Raw genomic sequence first — 19001 nt, forward strand, 5'->3', positions numbered from 1 at the left:
TTTGGATGAATATCATAATTTTATGAATATCATAATTTTATGAATATCATATTTTTTATGAATATCATATTTTTATTACTTCCTTTACTTTCTGAGCTCATGAATAATTTACTGGGGCCACAAATCACTCAGTTTGACATAAGGGGTATAATATCCCTCCTTTTGTCCTTGTCCTGCTGATACAAATAATGATATTTATGGAGATTTTTAAAAAAAAAAAAAAAAAAGAAGAATAAAAAAGGAAAGAAATACAATTTTAACGTCTGAAATCAAAACATTGCTATGTGTTAATGGTGTTGTTTACAAGGAAGAATTGAATGGGAGTCTACTTGCAATACATATCCATTAGCATTAAATTTTACACCTTAACACAATCCTTGAAGTGTAATATCTAGTTAATTTATTTTGAATTAACTCAGAAATATAAAGGATTGAAGTAAAAATGGAGAAAAATATATTTTTTGATATACTTTCACTCACATGTTAAAGTGTCACGAATGTATTATTTTTTTTATTCTTCAGGTTTAGATTTTTCCAGCTTAGTAAAACTTGCCCAGCCATCCAGGGAAACTGCAGCCAATTATCAAACCTTGAATACAGGAGCAAAGTAGACTACATGTACTACAAGACTATAGGGTCCAGGGGCTATGAGGTCATTGTATAACCAATGTGAGAGCACAACTCTGGCAAAAAGTTAAGTAGATTAAGTAGAGTAGACATTAAGTAGTTAAGTAGACATCAGAAGTACCCTGCTCAGGCTTCTGCCTCCGTAGAAGCTCTCACTTTGGTTATACAATGACCTCATAGTGTCATGGTCCCTGTGCCTCCCCGGCCAGCCCAGTGTGGCCACAAGTGTTTGTTGTTTTTTTCTGTCTCTCTCTCTCCTACCTGTCTGCCTGGGCGGAGCTCTGATTGGGCTCCCGCCCTTGGCCCACGCACCTGCAGCTGATCTCGAGTGATTTGCAATTGATCTCTGGCTCTTCTGAAGGCTGGGGCTCTGAGCTATTCGTCGCTGGAAATATTGAGTAACCCTCGTCACTATTGTCTGGCTTCATTGTGAATCAGTTGTTCCCGTGCTTGCCGCCAACTTACCCTCGTCTATGTTTATAGGTTTATCTGGACCCGCCCGTTTTGACTCCTGGACCCCGTGAGTGTGAGTGGGTTGCTCGTGGGAGGAGTGTTTGGACAAGGAGCAGAGCAAGTGTGAAGAAGTGTGTTTCCACAGCCTATTGATCTCCGGGACCCTGGTGTCCCCCCCCCCTTCACGTGTACATAGCACACCGGAGTGATTAATAAAGTATTGTTGAACCGTGCTACCTCAGTCTGCGCCTGAGTCTGTCCACCACCGTGACACATAGCCCCTGGACCTGGAACCCTGTAGTCTTATAGTACATTATACGTATAGAATAGAACAGAATAGAATAGAATAATCCTAATTGTCCCACAAGGGGAAATCTGGATCCGTGATTACTTTTTCATTTAATTTGAGATGTGACAATAATTGGAGCTGGGCTTGATGGTGTTACAGCCTGTAAAACAGATTATTTTCCTGGAATACTGAATAGCACCACAGTGGGGCACCTCATTCCTTCTGCTGTGTTAAGATTGAGTTGAGAGCCAAAAGACACACCTTTGTTCTAAGGACTTAATGACTGATCATCTGTGGTACAGGACTTCAGTAAACATTAAGCAGTTCCATTTTTATTTTGTTTGAGTTAAATTATAAGCCAGCGCATGTGAAATGGGAATTGGTGAAATGAATAACTTTTTAAAAAAACATTACATTGTTAAGAAATGCTTTTACAAAAGAAGTAATAAAATGAAGAAATCAGGTTTCTCCTGTTAAACACATGACCAAATACAGCCTTTGGTAATTTTTTTAAGAAACAAAAGAAAGGCAATTTGTATAATAATGCTTAAATAATCAGCAAGCACAATGTGACTGGCTAACATCAAACGTGCATATGCACTATGGTAATTAGGGGGGATTAAGTACTTAAATATGAAGTTTCTGTGTAGCTGCACAGCAAATAATCAACACTCATGCATCGACTTACTCCGAGACTGCGGTATTGATACCTTAGAAACTTTAAAGTTTTCCTAACTTCATGTCTAGAAGCATTGATGCTGATATTCTTTCTTTCTCAATGTAATATGTGATATTGGAAAACTGAATAACAAGAATCTACAAACATGGAATCAGAATTGACCCTAAACAAGACTGTAAATGTCATACATCCATGCTATGATTTCACTTATACATTTAGAAGCAACCCTTCTGCTGAATGTATATTATTATATACTTTCCTTGGTTCATTGCCTGTTGTCACAATATGTGGAAACCTTCTTGTAATAATCTCTGTGGTTTACTTCAAACGGCTCCATGCTCCCACTAACTACCTTACCCTGTCTCTGGCTGTGGCTGATCTGCTTGTAGGAGTTGTAGCCTTTTAGTATGGCCATCACCGTTACCTCATGTTGGCATTACGAAGATTTATTTTGCAAAGTAAGAGGCTGCTTTGATGTTACATTGAGCACAGCTTCTATTCTAAACTTATGCTGCATTTCTATTGACAGATATTATGCAATATATCAGCCTCTGACTTACAAAAGTAGAATAAATGATTGTGTTGTCAGTATGATAATTCTGTTGATCTGGGGAATTGCTGTTCTAATTGGAATTGGCATCATGATTGCGGGATTTAACCAAGGAAAATGTGAGGAAAGCTGTTTATTAGAAGCTCCAATATCAACCACTCTCACATGTATTTTCTCCTTTTATATCCCTGTCACGGTCCTGGGTCGGTGACCCAGTGTTTTGAGTTTCTTGTCTCTGAGTTTTGTATTATGATCTTAATTCCCTTTGTTCCCCCAGTTTATTCCTTAGTCTAGTGTCTTAGTTTGGCTTTCTTGTATTCTCTTTAGTTCTCTGAGTATTTAATAGCTGCCCTCTATGTCTCTTTGTTGTTGTTCTGTGTTTCTTAGTTGCGCTGTCTCCCCTAGTCTAGTTTGCGTCTGTGCTACTTCCTGTTTTACTTTGAAGGTCCATGTCTCTTGTGAGTGTATTCTACTTTGCTCCCTCGTCTCGTCAGTTCTGATTTCTCCCAGCTGTGCTCTCCTTCTGTGTCTCATTCCCCTCGTTACTTCCCAGTGTATTTAAACCCTGTGTTTCTCTGAGTCAGTGTCGCATTGTCCCTCAAGCTGTGTGTTTCCTTGCATGCCTCTCCGTCAAGTGTAAGGTTATATTTCCCAGTTTAGTTTTGTGTGCTTTCCCCTGTCAGCAAATAAAGCTGAGTTTTTGAGTTCATCCCTCGAGTCTGAGTGCCTGCATCTTGGGTCCAACTTCTGCCTGCCACACAGCGTTTCATGACAATCCCAGTCATAATAAAACTTCACACCCGATCAGATTTGCACACTGTTAGACCTCTGCCTTACCACAACATACTTCAAATACAACGAAGGCTTCTACAGACAAAAACATGGCTGTGCCATGGGCTCCCCTGTGTCACCTATTGTAGCCAACCTTTACATGGAGGAAGTGGAAAGAAAGGCTCTTGGCTCTTTTAAAGGGAGAGTACCCAGCCACTGGTACAGATATGTGGACGACACCTGGGTCAAAATCAAGACACAAGAAGTGGAATCCTTCACTGCGCACATTAACGCCGTGGATAAAAACATCAAGTTCACCAGGGAAGACACTAAGGACAACTGTTTGCCTTTCCTGGACTGCGCTGTGCACATTGAAGAGAATGGCAACCTCAACATTGAAGTTTACCGGAAGCCCACACACACGGACCAGTATCTCCTCTTTGACTCCCATCACCCTCTGGAACACAAACTTGGAGTAATTAGGACCCTACACCACCGGGCAGAACTTGTTCCCTCTAAGCCTGAAGGGAAAAAGAAGGAACACACACATGTAAAGGAAGCACTGAAAACATGTGGTTATCCTAACTGGGCGTTCATAAAGTCAGCAAAAAGGCACAGAAAAGAAGATCAGACACCAGCGAGGGAGGATAAGAAAGACAGACGCAACAATGTTGTCATCCCTATGTAGCGGTGTATCAGAGAAACTCAGGAGAGTTTTCTCCAAGCATGACATCCCAGTGTACTTCAGACCCAGCAACACACTCAGACACAAACTGGTTCACCCGAAAGACAAAACTCCAAAACACAGACTGAACAACGTGGTGTATGCTGTACAGTGCAGTGAGGAATGCCCGGACCTCTACATTGGACAGACCAAACAGCCACTTCACAAGCGCATGGCACAACATAGAAGAGCCACCTCCACAGGACAAGACTCAGCAGTCCACCTGCATCTTAAGGATAAAGGTCACTCTTTCGAGGATGCCAATGTTCACATATTGGACAGAGAGGACAGATGGTTTGAAAGAGGAGTAAGAGGCCATCTATGTCCACTGTGAGCGACCATCTTTGAACAGAGGCGGTGGTTTACGACACCAACTGTCTGCCATCTATAATCCAGTTTTGAGTTCCCTCCCCAGACGCCTTAACGCCCACTCACATCCTGGGCCATCTGACCTCAGGAAATCACATGATAGGGTGGGGCCAGGTTTCACAATGAGCTCACCCGAAACCCTGGCTGATTAGGTCCCACACCCACTTTCACACCTTGACGCATGTGATTAGAGGATCACCAGGGGTCCTTTGTCCCTCCTTGGGGGGATACTCCCACTGGGTTTAAATCTGGGACTCTCGGCCATTTGACCTTAGAACTGAAGAAGCTTCTCGGATGAGAGGTGAAACGTCTTCAAGCAACTTAAAGAAGTCCAGACGCTTTTCTTTGCAAACTCCTTTGACCCCAGTCATAATAATGCTTAGTATCTATTTGAAGATTTTTCTTGTTGCGCTGAAACAAGTAAAGAGCATCCAGAATACAACATGTCAGAACACAAAGTTTGGAGCAACTGCCAGTAAGATGGAGAAAAAGGCCACCAAGACTCTAGCTATTGTTATGGGAGTTTTTCTCTTATGTTGGACTCCTTACTTTCTTTCTTTGTATTATCTTTCAGCCTATAACATATAATGAAACACCAATTGCAGTTATTGAAAAACTTAACTGGCTTACATTGTCAAATTCAATGCTAAATCCATTAATTTATGCTTTCTTTTATAGCTGGTTCAGGTCAGCTTTTATAACAATTATTTCTGGAAAAATATTTCAAAGTGATCTTTTCAACTCCAAACTCCTCTGACTTATTGTTTTGAAAGCTCAAAAGCATTTTAATTTGTGCACATTCATGATATTTGAAACGATAAAGACTACTAACAATGACGCAAGAAGAAGACTAAAAGAAAATGCTTCCGTGTATTTTTAATGTCATTTCCGAATGATGAATATTCTGCAACTCTTTTAAACATCGTGTTTAATTTGGGAAACACTAATGGAAGGTGAACATTTTATTTTTATCCCAAACAAATGAAAGTTATTCTCATTAATATGAACAAAAGCTTATGCAGTGGTACTTCTGCGCAGGCTCACTGTTTGAATATGAACAGTTCAGTTTTATACATGCAGTGGTTTCAGCAGTCATAAAGATTTGTTTCTACATTTTTTTAAATCCATCTTCTATACACCTCTGGCCATGGAAGTGACTGGAATACCTGAATTCAATGATTTGAGTGGGTGAGTGATTTTGACAATATAATGTATAAAAGACACATTTTGAAAAGTACTATTGTCATAGCATTAAATTTGTTTTAACTACTAACAGTTAACAAAATAAGAAATTAACCCCTAAAGTGATTTGATTCTCTTCAGTAGAAACTACAGATTCAATGATACTATTCTGCTGAAGTAATTAGTTTTTGCTTCTTACACTATGTAATTTAAATAAGTAAGTTGATAATGTAGTCATGGAAATTTTAATTAAAATGCTTAAAAAGCCTATCTAAGGAAAATGGTTGAATAATGACAATAGCTATAAATTCTTTAAGTAGCATATCAGTTACTGGGTCTGTATAGGCAAACAGCATCAATCCTATGAAATAAAACATAAATAAACATAAAAAGACCTATTCTGCTATATAAATATATATAAAAGAATTCCTCTCTCGCCCCTTTGGGTGGTCTGTCTCTTTTAAGCCCGGATCCTCTACCAGGGGTCTGGGACCTCAAAGGTCTTGAGCAGCATCTTTCCTGTTTCTAGGACTACACTCTTCTGGACACAGATGCCCTTCCTAGAGACACTTCTGAGTTTGGTGGCAACTGTCCCAAGTGGACCACTCTTGCCTTGACCTTCCACGTCCACATCTTCATTCATCTAACCATGTTCTTCCATTTATCCTATTTAGGATTGAGAAGGAGCTGAAGTTATCATTAGTCATTTCTAGTCTTTGTTACATTTAAATGTTAACATGTGTTTTTTCCTGGTAAAGCATGAACTTTGCAAGGAATATTTTGTTATCTTAGCCATGCTATCTAACTGTAGATGACTTGTATTATTATTATTAAATATTTCATTATATTGATAAGATGACCAGACTTTTATTCATATTAAACAAAATATTCTGTCCAACAAACTTTAAATAAGCATATAATTAAACTTGTAATAAGTGCATAATATTGAGCTTATATTTAATCACCCCAAAGAGGTACTTTGTCATACTGATAATATGTTTCTATCATTTCCTCTCCTCTACTACTCAGTGGGGACCTCACATCATTTAAAAAAGGATTTTTTCAGTATGGATTCTCTTGGTTGATTAGCTTTAGTTCATTCACACATAATTCACATATCTGTCTCTTGTGCTTCTACCTTGTGTTAGATATCCTACTCTAGATGTGCTAGTAAATTGTAAATATTGGCACATAAGGATATTCAAGTTTGTGTGGGCATCTTTGTGAAGACATTTGTAATTCCCTAACCTGCACTGAATTTGAACAGCCCCTATGATGTGGAAGTTTCACAAGTACACAGATATGCACACCTAATGCATCATTCTATTTCATTCAAACAGAATTTAAATATCTACATCTGATTGGATCTCCAAAAACTGCATAGATTATGGTAATGATAGTCCTAGTTTTTTTTTTTTTCCAAATGCCTGTTGAAAATGTTCAGCAGTGAGTCTGAGGACACACATCACCTTTTTTTTAGTATAGTGATCTATTACTAAATAAGAGAGAAAAGAATGAACACAATGCAGTTTTTGTTGTTGTTGGGTTCCTTTGGCCAAAATGTGTTTCTTTATAAAATGTAATTATTAGGGTTAGGGATAAGGTTTGCTTGTGGCTGCACATGTAATACATGCTCTACCAAATAGCTGTTTTATTTATTTTTTCTGTTTTTATTTCACAGCTCTGCATTGTAGCTAAGACCTAGAACTTGCATTAACTTGTGTATTAATTTCTACTGTATTTATTTGATAACATGCATCCCTGCTATGAATCAGAAAATGCCACTTATACTTTTACAAACAACCCTTCCATTGCCTGTGTTATATTGTATATTTTCCTTGGTTCATTGTCTGTTGTCACAATATTCGGAAACCTTCTTGTAACAATTGCCATAATTTACTTCAAACAGCTTCACACGCCTACTAACTACCTCATCCTGTCTCTGGCTGTGGCTGACCTGCTTGTAGGAGTTTTAGTTTTCCCTTTCAGCATGGCCTTCACTGTTACTTTGTGTCTGGATCATGAAGATTTATTTTGCAAAATACGCGATAGCTTTGATGTGTCACTATGCACATCTTCTATTCTAAACTTGTGCTGCATTTCCATAGAGAGATATTATGCAGTTTGTCAGCCTCTGAATTACAGATCAAAAATAAATACTCAAGTTACAATGTTTATGATACTGGTGAGCTGGGGCATTTCTGTATTAATTGGAATTTGCATTATAATTGCAGGATTCAGCCAAGGTATGTGTGAAGAAGTGTGCTCTGTTGATGTTGTAATTGCAAACACTATGGGACCTGTTTTCTCATTTTACCTTCCAGCAATCATTATGCTTTGTATATACCTAAAGATTTTCCTTGTTGCACAGAAACAAGTAAGCACCATCCAAAATGCAATCTGTACAAAATCTGGAGCAATTATTAGTAAGCTAGAAAGAAAGGCCACAAAAACGCTGTCTATTGTCATGGGAGTGTTTCTTTTATGTTTGAGTCCTTACTTTATTTGTGTTGTCTTTCAGCCTTTAGCTCATAATCCCCCACCGATTCCTGTGATTGAAACACTTAACTGGCTTACGTTGTCAAATTCAATGTTAAATCCATTAATTTATGCTTTCTTTTATAGCTGGTTTAGGTCAGCTTACAGATTGATTGTTTCTGGAACAATACTTCATTGTAATTTGGCTAACTCAAAATTGTTTTAATTTTAACAGCCATGAATGTGTATATGTGTGTAATAGCCATGAACGTGTGCATATGTGTAACAACCATGAATCTGTATATGTGCATCCAGGGACTAATTCAGACTACTCTGGACTTTATCTTCAACATCAGCTAAAGTTTCTCCGTCAGCCCTTGGCACTTCTCTATTTGTCTCATGGTCTTTCCTTCAGACATTGCTGTACACTGGGATCATCTTACTTCTTCTGCTCCTTGTCTGATTGGTTGACCAGCAGCTGCTTGTTTGTTTGGAACTTGAAGTCTCAACCACATTAAAGAGTGAATCCCATCTGGAGTTGAGGATGTCTAATTCATATACAGCATGAATGTTCTTGTACTTTTTACTCCATTCTAATCATATGCATAACTCTTCATTTTATCTTCAACAATGTATAAATATATTATGCTTTTCAGGAGACATATGGCCCTAAACGTCACTGGTGTGTTTTTTTTGGTGTTGTAATACTATTAGAATTTTGTCCCTAGATTGACTGACTGCTAAATAAGATTTAGACAAAGATTCCAAATATTGATATATTACTGGACTTTTAATCTTTTAATGCAGTCATGAAGGAAAACTTAATCTGTACATAAATATAAAAGATATTTAAAAATCTACACTTTCTTAATACATTTATACTGAATTACACAACGGTTTAGGCTCATATAATCCATTCTGTTCTCTAATTCATTGTCACAGGGAGGCAGGAGCCTGTAGAGGTACTATGTGTCATGTCTGTGTGTAGGCAGGCAGGAAGAGAGGACCCAAAATGCAGGACTCACGGAGGCAGAAGTAACTCAAAATACACAGCTTTATTGCTGGTAAAAAGCAGAACAGGAAAACACTAAACTGGGGGAACAGAATAACTAGGCAGGCTGGCGAACAGAACACACAGGGAGTGAGGGCAGAAGACGTTAACGACGCGACAGTGAGCACAGGAAAACACAGGGCTTAAATACACCGAGGGAGTCATCAAGGAATTAGAGACAGAAGGGGAACACAGCTGGGAGGAATAAGACCTAACGAGACAGGGAGAGCAAAGCTGGAACACTGACATCAGACAGGAACATGAACCTTCAAAGTAAAACAGGAAACAGAACACACTTAACTAAGACACGGACTAGACAGAGAGAGGCAGACTTGACGCTGAACTACACCGGCAATAATAACAAAATACAACCCGAACCTTAGTCATAATGCAGAAACATACCAGAATAACTGAAACACAGATCCATAATAAAAATCAACAAAGCACCAGAGAAACATAAAGAACAATCATTCAAAACCAAAACATAAGGAACTCATATGCTAGGTCGATCCGACCCAGGACCGTGACACTATGGTGCCAGAGTACACCTTGTTGGAGGGCTAACACAAAGAGACAGATAACCGTACTCACTCAAACCTATGTCCAATTTAGAATCACCAGTTAACCTAACTTTACTAAATGTATGTCTTTGGACTGTTGAAGTGCTAGTACCTGGAGAGAACCCAGCAGACACAAGAAGAATGTGTAAACTCCACACAGCCCTTCTTGCTGACAAGGCAGCAATACTAACCACAACACCACTGTACTTTTTCAGTTCATTCATCTCTCATTAGTACATGGTGATCTGCGTGGCCCAGTTGCTGCCAAGTCCCCTCTGATGCCCTCCCCAAACTGCAGCCTCAATTCATGCTTATGCCGTCTACCTTTATCTACTAGAAATATTATCAAATCTAAATAGGGATGTTGTCTGATTAAATAAATCATATTTATGAATTATAAGAAAAATGTGCATGTTTTTGAAAAATTTCAGACTTCTTTCAGTTACATAAATCCAGTCTGCTTTGAGCTTGTTTTCAGTGTTCAAGGAAGAAATACAAAGGACAGTAGACAAGTGATTATCATTGAGATGCAATCTACATCTGGATTTGTTAAACTTCAATTCTTGATTGCTGTCCACATATAAAATCTAAATCTAAAGCTAATCAACATCTTCTGAGCATATCTCTATATCTCCCATATGTGGAAAGCACACTTTTAGAGAAGAGTAACAGTTTAGTAGTATTGCTGAAAAGAAGTGCTCTCCCGGCAGTAAATCAAAAGTCCAACAAACTGTCTGTGATTCAGTGCTCTGGCCCTGACTAACGCAACTCTTTTACCTACATCAACAACATAGCTAATTTTTTGAACTGATTTATACAACTCCTGGTGTATAATCAGTGTTGAGAGTAACATGTTCCAAAGTAATGTGGTATTAAGTTTCATTAAACTATAATTATACACATTTTTCTGTAACGTTCCATCCACTCTCTTCCACCTCTCAGGGTTACTGGAGGGGCTGGATCCTACCCCAGCTGTCATAGAGCGAGAAGCAGGGTACACCCTGCATAGGTCACCAGCCTGATGCAAGGCTAGCACACAGAGACAGACAACCCTTTGCACACACATTCACACCTATGGGCGATTGTGATTCACAAATTCACCTAACCTGTCAGGGTGTTGGGTGTTTTGACCCAGCATTTTGAGTTTATTGTTTTTTGTGACTTTTCTATTATAAAGATGGTTTAATTTCCCAACTGTTGGTACACACCTCACACCGGCCACCTGGCCGTGACATGACCCCAATGACTACATGTCATTGAACTGTGGGAGGAAACCAAAGCACCCAGAGAGAATCCACACAGACACAGGGAGAACATGCAAACTCCACACAGAAAGACCCCAGCTAAGTGGTGGAGTGGAACTCGGTTACTTCTTGCTGTGAGGCAACAGTGCTAACCACCATGACAATGTGCTGTTCAAACAAGTTGGTTACAGACTGTAACCAATAACTTGATTTACAAGTTATTTGCACACCTGGCGGGTAGAAAAAAAAGTCAAACAATTTTGCTTTTTTCCTCCAAATTTGGATTGCAATCAGGCAATTTCAGTTAATTCAGCAGAAGAAGGATCTACAATTTTTGATGAGTGGCGATATGGGGTTACCCATTTTTATTGGGTAAAAGAAGTAGCGGGTCCTGGTAAAGTAAAAAGTGTGTTTAGGACAGAAGCCATAACACTGGCTTTTTACAAGCATGTGCAAGACACCATGCTAACACAAAGCTTACACACAACCCACAGTGACCCATAGCTGTGTGTACATCAACCCCAGTCCAGGAGCCAAAGACTGGTCATCAGTAGGTAACAAAAGCACTAATGGACAGTCACGCTTGTAGTGCTGTACGTTTCAATCTACCTGTTCCTACAATAGAATCATTGTGGAAGTTGGTTTGAATTTTCTTTGGAGTGTCTTTCAACTCAGAATTTTTTTCCTTGTCAAATGTGGATATCCTTCTGTTGTAACCCCTGTCTATCAAAGCATGAAGTTAACTGTATCACAGAAATCACAGTTATCATCCTGAGAAATAATAAGTATTAAACTCTCAAATACTCTTTCTTATAGTTCACCTGGAGGGGGGCATATTTGCATGCCAGAGCATACCAAACACTCTTTGATAAACTCCCCATTAGACCACTCTGCATCATTCAAGTTTGATTTGATATCTCCCGGTATTTATTTAGTAATGCCAATTCAAGTTCCATCCATCCTCTTCCACTTGCCCTATGGTAGCGGGCAGGCTGGAGTCTACCATAGGGCAAGAAGCGGGGTACACTCACAAAGACACACATCCATCCACATCAACACCACACTCTGAAGGGCAGACACTTAGATGCCCACCTTAGTCTGCAACGAACCCAAGATGTAGCCAGATTGGCGACGGATTATCAGCCAGGGGTGTAGGAAGACCCGCCTGCTCTCCTCCCCACTTGGCAGTGTTAGGGGTGGCCTGTTGGGTGCATATGTGAGTGTATGAGGTGCAAATAGTGAATAGTGAAATAGTGAATAGTGAAAACTAGAAAGCTGTAGAAATTGAGAGGAAAAATGCAACATATTTTAATTCAATTCAGTTTTATTTATATAGTACCAAATCACAACAAAAGTTGCCTCAAGCACTTTATATTGTAGGGTAAATACTAGGGATGTTACTGGCAACTAATTTCTTAATCGACTACATGAGGAAAAATAATTAGACTAACCAACTAGTCTAAAACTAAGAAACACTCAGATATGTCATGGTCCTGGGTGTTCAACCCAGTTATTTTTTTTTGTTTGTTATGGACTTATGCTGTAGCTCTATATTAGTGTTTCTACAGCTCAGTTTCCCTAGTCTCTGAGTCTTCTTTATTTATATTTTCAATTCTATATTTATTGTTGCTCTTGTTTGTTACCTTCACATCCAGGCTGTCTTAGTCTCCTCTCTGTGTCTGTCAGTCTTCCCTCTCATGTACCCATGTCAGTCTGTTTCTCCCCATTCCCAGTGTCAACCCTGGCCATTGGTTGTCTCTTTTTAAGTTACATTTGAGAAAATGTAATGGTTTAATTGAAAAAATAAAGCCCATCCAATTTTATGGGAAAGTTCATTTTTGACCTTTGTATCAGCAATCTCATTCTAATAGTGTTAACAAAAATGTGAGGCCTAGATTAACAGATTTGTGGTGTTTCTCAACAATGATGCATCATCTGGCAGCAGATGGCTACATAACATTTAGGACACAATAGTTTACCAGCCTCCTGTGTGAATCACTATCTTATCGTGATGATTTTGTCTGTGTGTCCCAGGGAGGATGATCTGATATCCTCGTGCCGGTGTTGTTCCCACATCATCATAATAAATGTTGTTCCAGGTTCAACATTGCAAGTGACCAATCACATTGTTGTGACATCCCCCTTTTGTGCCTTTGAAAAATACCGCCTTTAAAAAAATCTACTTCACTTGCGAGAAGAGAAACCGCTTCTGTCCGCCGATCCAAGAACTTGAATTCTTTGCATTTCAGGATACTTTTCTTTAATAAATGGTAAGCATTATACATATTGTCCTTACAGAGGCGGTTTCTCTTCTCGCAAGTGAAGTAGATTTTTTGAAGGCATTTGTTTTTTTGAGGTCGCGGATGACGTCAGGAGAAGGTGATTGAGCCTAGAACAACATTATTTATGATAACAAGGGAACAACACCAACATGAGGATATCAGATTGTCCGTCCCAGGGATGCCAGGGGCTATGTTGTCTGGGGCTTTTTGGCACCTGGTAGAGTCTCACATGGCAAATTGGTCTTGGGTGAGGAACCAGACAAGGAGCGATCCAAAAACCCCTATGAGCAGAAGCTTGAGGGAACTCTTCACCCTGCCCAGGATAGGGTTACTGGGGCCCCGCCCTGGAGCCATGCCTGGGGAGGGTGTATGAGGGTCTGGTGGGCAGGCCTTAGTCTATGGGGCCTTGCAGGGCACAGCCTGAAAAAAGGACATGGACCAAACCTCCTGTAGGCCAACGACCCGCAGGATGCACCATAGGAGTCAGGTGCAATGTGTTGGGCAGTGGCCAGAGGCAGAGACCTTGGCGGACCAATCCCCGGCTACAGAAACTAGCAATGTAACCTCTCCGGTAGGGAAGGAGCGTGAGTTAGTATTAGAGATGGCACGATACCACTTTTTTATGTCCGATACCGATATCATAAATTTGGATATCTGCCGATACCGATATGAATCCGATATAGTGTGTTTTTTAATCAATAAAACTGTTTTTTAATATATTGCTGCATTTTGTACAAGTTCATACTCAAGTTTAAATAAACAACAACACTAAAGCTATTCTGTTATACCTGTATGTAAAAAATACACTGCGCCCAAAATATTAATAATATTAAATATTAAGCAACCTAATTAATAGGGTTGCAAACTCCCAGCAAAAAAAAAAATAGGGAACCACCCCCCCACCCTCCACCTCATGATGCTTAATCGATGTAATCAACTTTAATTTGATGCAGGGTGAAAAAAATGCTCAGAAATAAATTATTTTTCAAGAATAATTAAATAGATTCAACATCTTTCTTCTACAGAATTGCAGAATTCACAGATGGTACTTTCCCAAAGGAAAAAGTACTAGCTTACTAGGGTATATTAGACTTAACAGTTACTATATACAGTAATGGACTTCTATACATTTTACATCAGATTAAAACTTTGGGTGTAAGGTTCAGATAATTATTTATTAAAAGCTAGATATTTTAAATGAGAATAAGAAAGAAAAGTATGTCTCTGTGCCCCCTTTTCCCTGTTAATGCCCTATCGGCCCCCCTGGCCAAACTTTGCTAGATCCGCCCCTGCACAGTTACCGGCCGTCAGCTACGTAGAAAAGGATCCTGGTCTAGAAAGTAATATTAAATAAATTTTAACAACAGCTTACCAAGCTTAAACGTGCTGCTGTTGTTCAGCCGCTGGTTTCCTCTTTCTGGTGCAAAGTGGGCCAAAAACAAAGAAGAGAGACGGACTCACGACAGAAAAGCCGATCAGCTGATCATTAAGCAGTTTCATGAAGTAGCGGCAGGAAGAGGAGGGAGAGAGAGAGAAGAGGCAGTCGCTCCATATATCGGTTGTTAAGCTTAACATGGGAATGCTTTACAAACATTCAGAGATGAACTTACACACTTGCTTTACTTCTCTCTGGGATAACTTCCTCGGAGATGAAATGCTGGTTTGGTAGCGAGGCTACAAATACACACAGCCGCTCTATCACGTCATGCATACTGCTCTGACGTGCTACGGTTATGAGGCGAGTTACGCCATGTCGCAAGTTTTGTGAGGTGCTTTTTTGATATTTAATGGACTGGATTACATTTTTTATTTCTCACCGATATCCGATCCAGTAATTTAGGTCAGTATCGGACCGATACCGATACGTAATATCGGATCGGTCCATCTCTAGTTAGTATGTGAGGTTAAGAGGTACCAGCTGGACATAGTTGGGCTCACCTCAATGGAGACATAGTCGGGCTCACCTCCTGGAGACTCGTTCCAGAGCTTGGGCTCTCAGGAGAGGGTCTGGACTCTTTCTCAGTACACTCCCTTGATGAGAGGCAGCAGGCTGGAGTGGGTATCCTTGTATCTGCCTGAACGGTTGGGTTTTTCCCAGTGGAAGGGAGGGTTTATTCCCTGCACCTTCGGGTCGGGGAACAGGTCCTGACTGTCGTCTGAAATTATGCACCAAATGTTTCAGAGTATCTGGCCTTCTTTTTGGAGTCCCTGAGCAAGTTGGTTGAGGGTGCTCCACCTGTGGTCCTGCTAGGAGACTTCAGCGCTCGTGTAGGCAATGGCAGTTAGATGTGGAGGGGTGTGATTGAGAGGAATGGCCTGCCAGATCTGAACCGGTGGTGTACTGTTACTGAACTTCTGTGCAAACCACAGTTTGTCCATAACAAACACCATGTTCAAACATAAGGGTGCCCATAAGTGTACGTGGCACCAGGACACTATAGACCGCAGGTTGATGATCAATTTTCTAATTGTATCATCAGATTTGCGGCCAGATGCTCTGGACACTATTGTAAATAGAGGAGCTCTTGGATCAGGTGGTGGATGAGGATGCTGGACAGCAGGGGTGATTCTACGATTAGAGCTTTGGGGGTGCTGAGCACCCAGAGAGCTGCCCAGCCAGGCAAGATAAACTTTACACGTCACAATGAGACTTCTTCCCTGTCCCTGTCTCTGTCAGTCCCTGCATCCTTTTTTCTTTTCTCTTTAACCCTCTGGGGTCCAGGGTATAATTGGCCGTTTTTGACTACTTTTGATTTTACCTCTGTATTTCACCTTTAAAATGTGTTTTTCTTGCCTTGTTTGGTATCATTATTTTCAGCACAACCTCAAATATCTGAAATTTGAGTTATTTTTTCATTTTGGTATACTATATTAGCACAGTTGATCTAAATTCAGACAAAAAATTCAAAATCCGAGTAGAAAAAAGTTATATTTTTTACTGTAAAACCCACAAACATGTTTAACGAATCATTTTCATAACTTGAAATGCAAATAGAAATTGTACATTTCTAAAGATTATGCACAAGTTTTGCAAACAACAAAGTTATATGGTACTATTTACCTAAAAATGCAGCCAAGGCCTCAGGCGTTTTTTATATAACCATTTAAATCTATTTACAGAACAATCAGGTGTGCTGCATCAAATAAGAAGGCACACAAATTATTTGTGCCAGTCCAAAAAATGTAGTTTGTGTTCAGTATAAGACAGAGGAGAACACCACAGGCCTAAACCCTGCAGGTCTGACTGCAGGAGGTGCATCAGTCCAGTTTTCCATGTGGAAACAGCGTTTACACTGGAAACCACCTTTGACGGCTTTTTTTGGAGAAAATATGAAATTCAGCAGTATAACTGACACACAATACAAAACAATAACTACACAACAAACTAACTACAGCCTCCAAACACGCTAAACATCACTAATGACTCAGATATGAAAACTCGCTCTCTCTCTTTCTTTCGCTGAGATTTGGCTCTTTTTGGAAAATTTGACCCGCTTTCCGTCGCGGGTGTCACTCCTAAAACTTCCCCTTCTCCCTAAGCAAATTAAATGTCACATGTTGCCATATCAATTTTTTGATTGGCTAACATGATAAACTCTAAAACTAATAGGGAAGGGGTGTTTTTTCTTTTTCTTTTTTCACTCGCAAGCGGAGAGTTTTTGCTAGTGCTGTCTGTAGAAAACGCCGTTTTTACCGTTCTTCCCGCTGTAAACACTACTGTTTTGTTCAGAAAAAAACATTGCATGTATTTTTTATCATAACTCTGGTTTTACGTGGCCTATCGACACAATTCAAAAACTGGTATATAGTTTGAAGTCCACACTTTCGACCCAAGTTGAAATGGAGACTCTGACTCGCTGCATCTTGTAGCTGTGTCGTCTTAAATTGGTCATGTGATTTTGACGCGCCGGTGCGTCCAGCGACCCCAGAGGGTTAATATATGTTTCTCTGTTGTTTTTGTGTTTTTTGTGTTTGTTTTTCTATTGTGGACTGCTGTCCCCCACAATGGAGCTCAGAATTCTATGGACAATGGTGTTCTTTATTACATTTTTTATGGCATCTTTGTCCGGAGAGCGCGTGGAGGTCCGACCTCCCATTGTTTACAGCAGGGATCAGCTGTTAGCCCTTGGAGCCTGCGTTGCCATACCTACCGCCGAGCAAGCTAACATCCCCCGCGGGGTGAGGAGGAAGAGACGCGGTACTCGGGCCAGGATCGGGCGTCACAGTAAAGTTAGGAGGTACCGGCCAGCGATTCCATCTATTATTATGGGGAATGTGAGATCTCTCCCCAATAAAGTAGACGAACTGGCAGCCCTTACCCGACATCAGAGGAGCTACAGGGAGTGCAACCTGATGTGCTTCACAGAGTCGTGGCTAACTGCGCCAACTCTGGACTCACATGTAAACATGGATGGTTTTCATCTGATCCGGGCCGACAGAACAACGGAGAGTGGTAAGAAGAGAGGAGGGGGTCTGGCTGTGTTTGTGAACGATAGATGGTGTAACTCTGGGCATTTATCTATCAAAGAGACGCTATGCTGTAAGGACATTGAGCTGCTAGCGGTTAGCATGAGACCGTACTATCTACCGCGAGAGTTTACACACGTGATTATGATAGCTGTGTATGTCCCGCCCTCTGCTAACGCTGCAGCAGACTGTGAGGTCCTGCACACTGTAACCAGCAGACTCCAAACACAGCACCTTCAGGCCCTTTTCCTGATCTCTGGGGACTTTAATCACATCTCCCTGTCCTCCACTCTCCCCACCTTCACCCAGTATGTTACCTGCCACACCAGAGACAATAAAACATTGGACTTATTGTATGCCAACACCAAGGAGGCATACAGCTCATCACCTCTTCCTCCCCTGGGGGGCTCAGATCACAATCTGGTTCATCTCCAGCCTGTGTATAAAACACAGAGAACCAGTAGTGAAACGCACAGTAAGGAAATGGTCGGCAGAGACTGAAGAGGCCCTGAGAGACTGTTTCCGTTCTAGCCCCCTGGAGGATGACCTCAACAGCATCACAGACTGCATTACGGATTACATGAACTTCTGTGTGGACAACACCGTACCCATGAAAAAGGTACGGTGTTTTTCTAACAACAAGCCATGGATAAATCCTGAAATTAAGGCTCTCCTCAAGGAGAAGAAGAGAGTCTTTAGATCTGGGGACAAACAGGAGCTGAGAGTTGTCCAGAAGAAGCTGAAATGGAAGATAAGGCAAGGAAAGGAAAACTACAGGAGGAAGATGGAAGAGCAGCTGCAACAGGACAACATCAGAGGGGTTTGGAACAGCCTGAAGACAATCTCAGGACAAAAACCAACACCCCAGGCTGCAGGAGACTTGGGGTGGGTGAATGACCTAAATAAATATTTTAATAGGTTTGATCAACCACCCACCCCTCCCACAGCATCGTCCCCCCTGCTGCAATCTCCTTCATCTTCAGGGACTGCCTGTCCTTCATCTCAGGACTTCACACCTCTCAGCTTCACACCTCCCAGCTCCCAGTCATTACACCCACCCCCGGGTTCTGTGGACTCCAACATACACACCCCTCCCCCAAAATCCACTCTTTCTATCTCAGCACTTAAAGTGAGGAATGAGCTTCGCAAAATCAAGGTGCGGAAGGCTGCAGGTCCAGATGGCGTCAGCTCCAGACTCCTGAGATGCTGCGCAGATGAACTGTGTGGTATCCTAGGTTATCTGTTCAACTTGAGCCTGTCACTGGGGAAAGTACC

General features: G+C 40.8%; 1 protein-coding gene and 1 pseudogene across 1 annotated transcript; both read left to right on the forward strand.

Annotated features, from left to right (window-relative positions):
• Positions 1-2193: 2193 nt before the first annotated feature.
• On the forward strand, positions 2194-5050 carry LOC116312353 (annotated as a pseudogene).
• Positions 5051-7397: 2347 nt separating this feature from the next.
• Positions 7398-10755, forward strand: LOC120432996 (trace amine-associated receptor 1-like). Its single transcript, XM_039598436.1, has 2 exons — positions 7398-8319; positions 10676-10755. Exons 1-2 carry the CDS (start codon positions 7398-7400, stop codon positions 10753-10755), a joined length of 1002 nt encoding a protein of 333 aa, XP_039454370.1.
• Positions 10756-19001: the final 8246 nt, after the last annotated feature.

Source organism: Oreochromis aureus, linkage group 15 (assembly GCF_013358895.1).
Source record: "Oreochromis aureus strain Israel breed Guangdong linkage group 15, ZZ_aureus, whole genome shotgun sequence".
Lineage (NCBI taxonomy): Eukaryota > Metazoa > Chordata > Actinopteri > Cichliformes > Cichlidae > Oreochromis > Oreochromis aureus.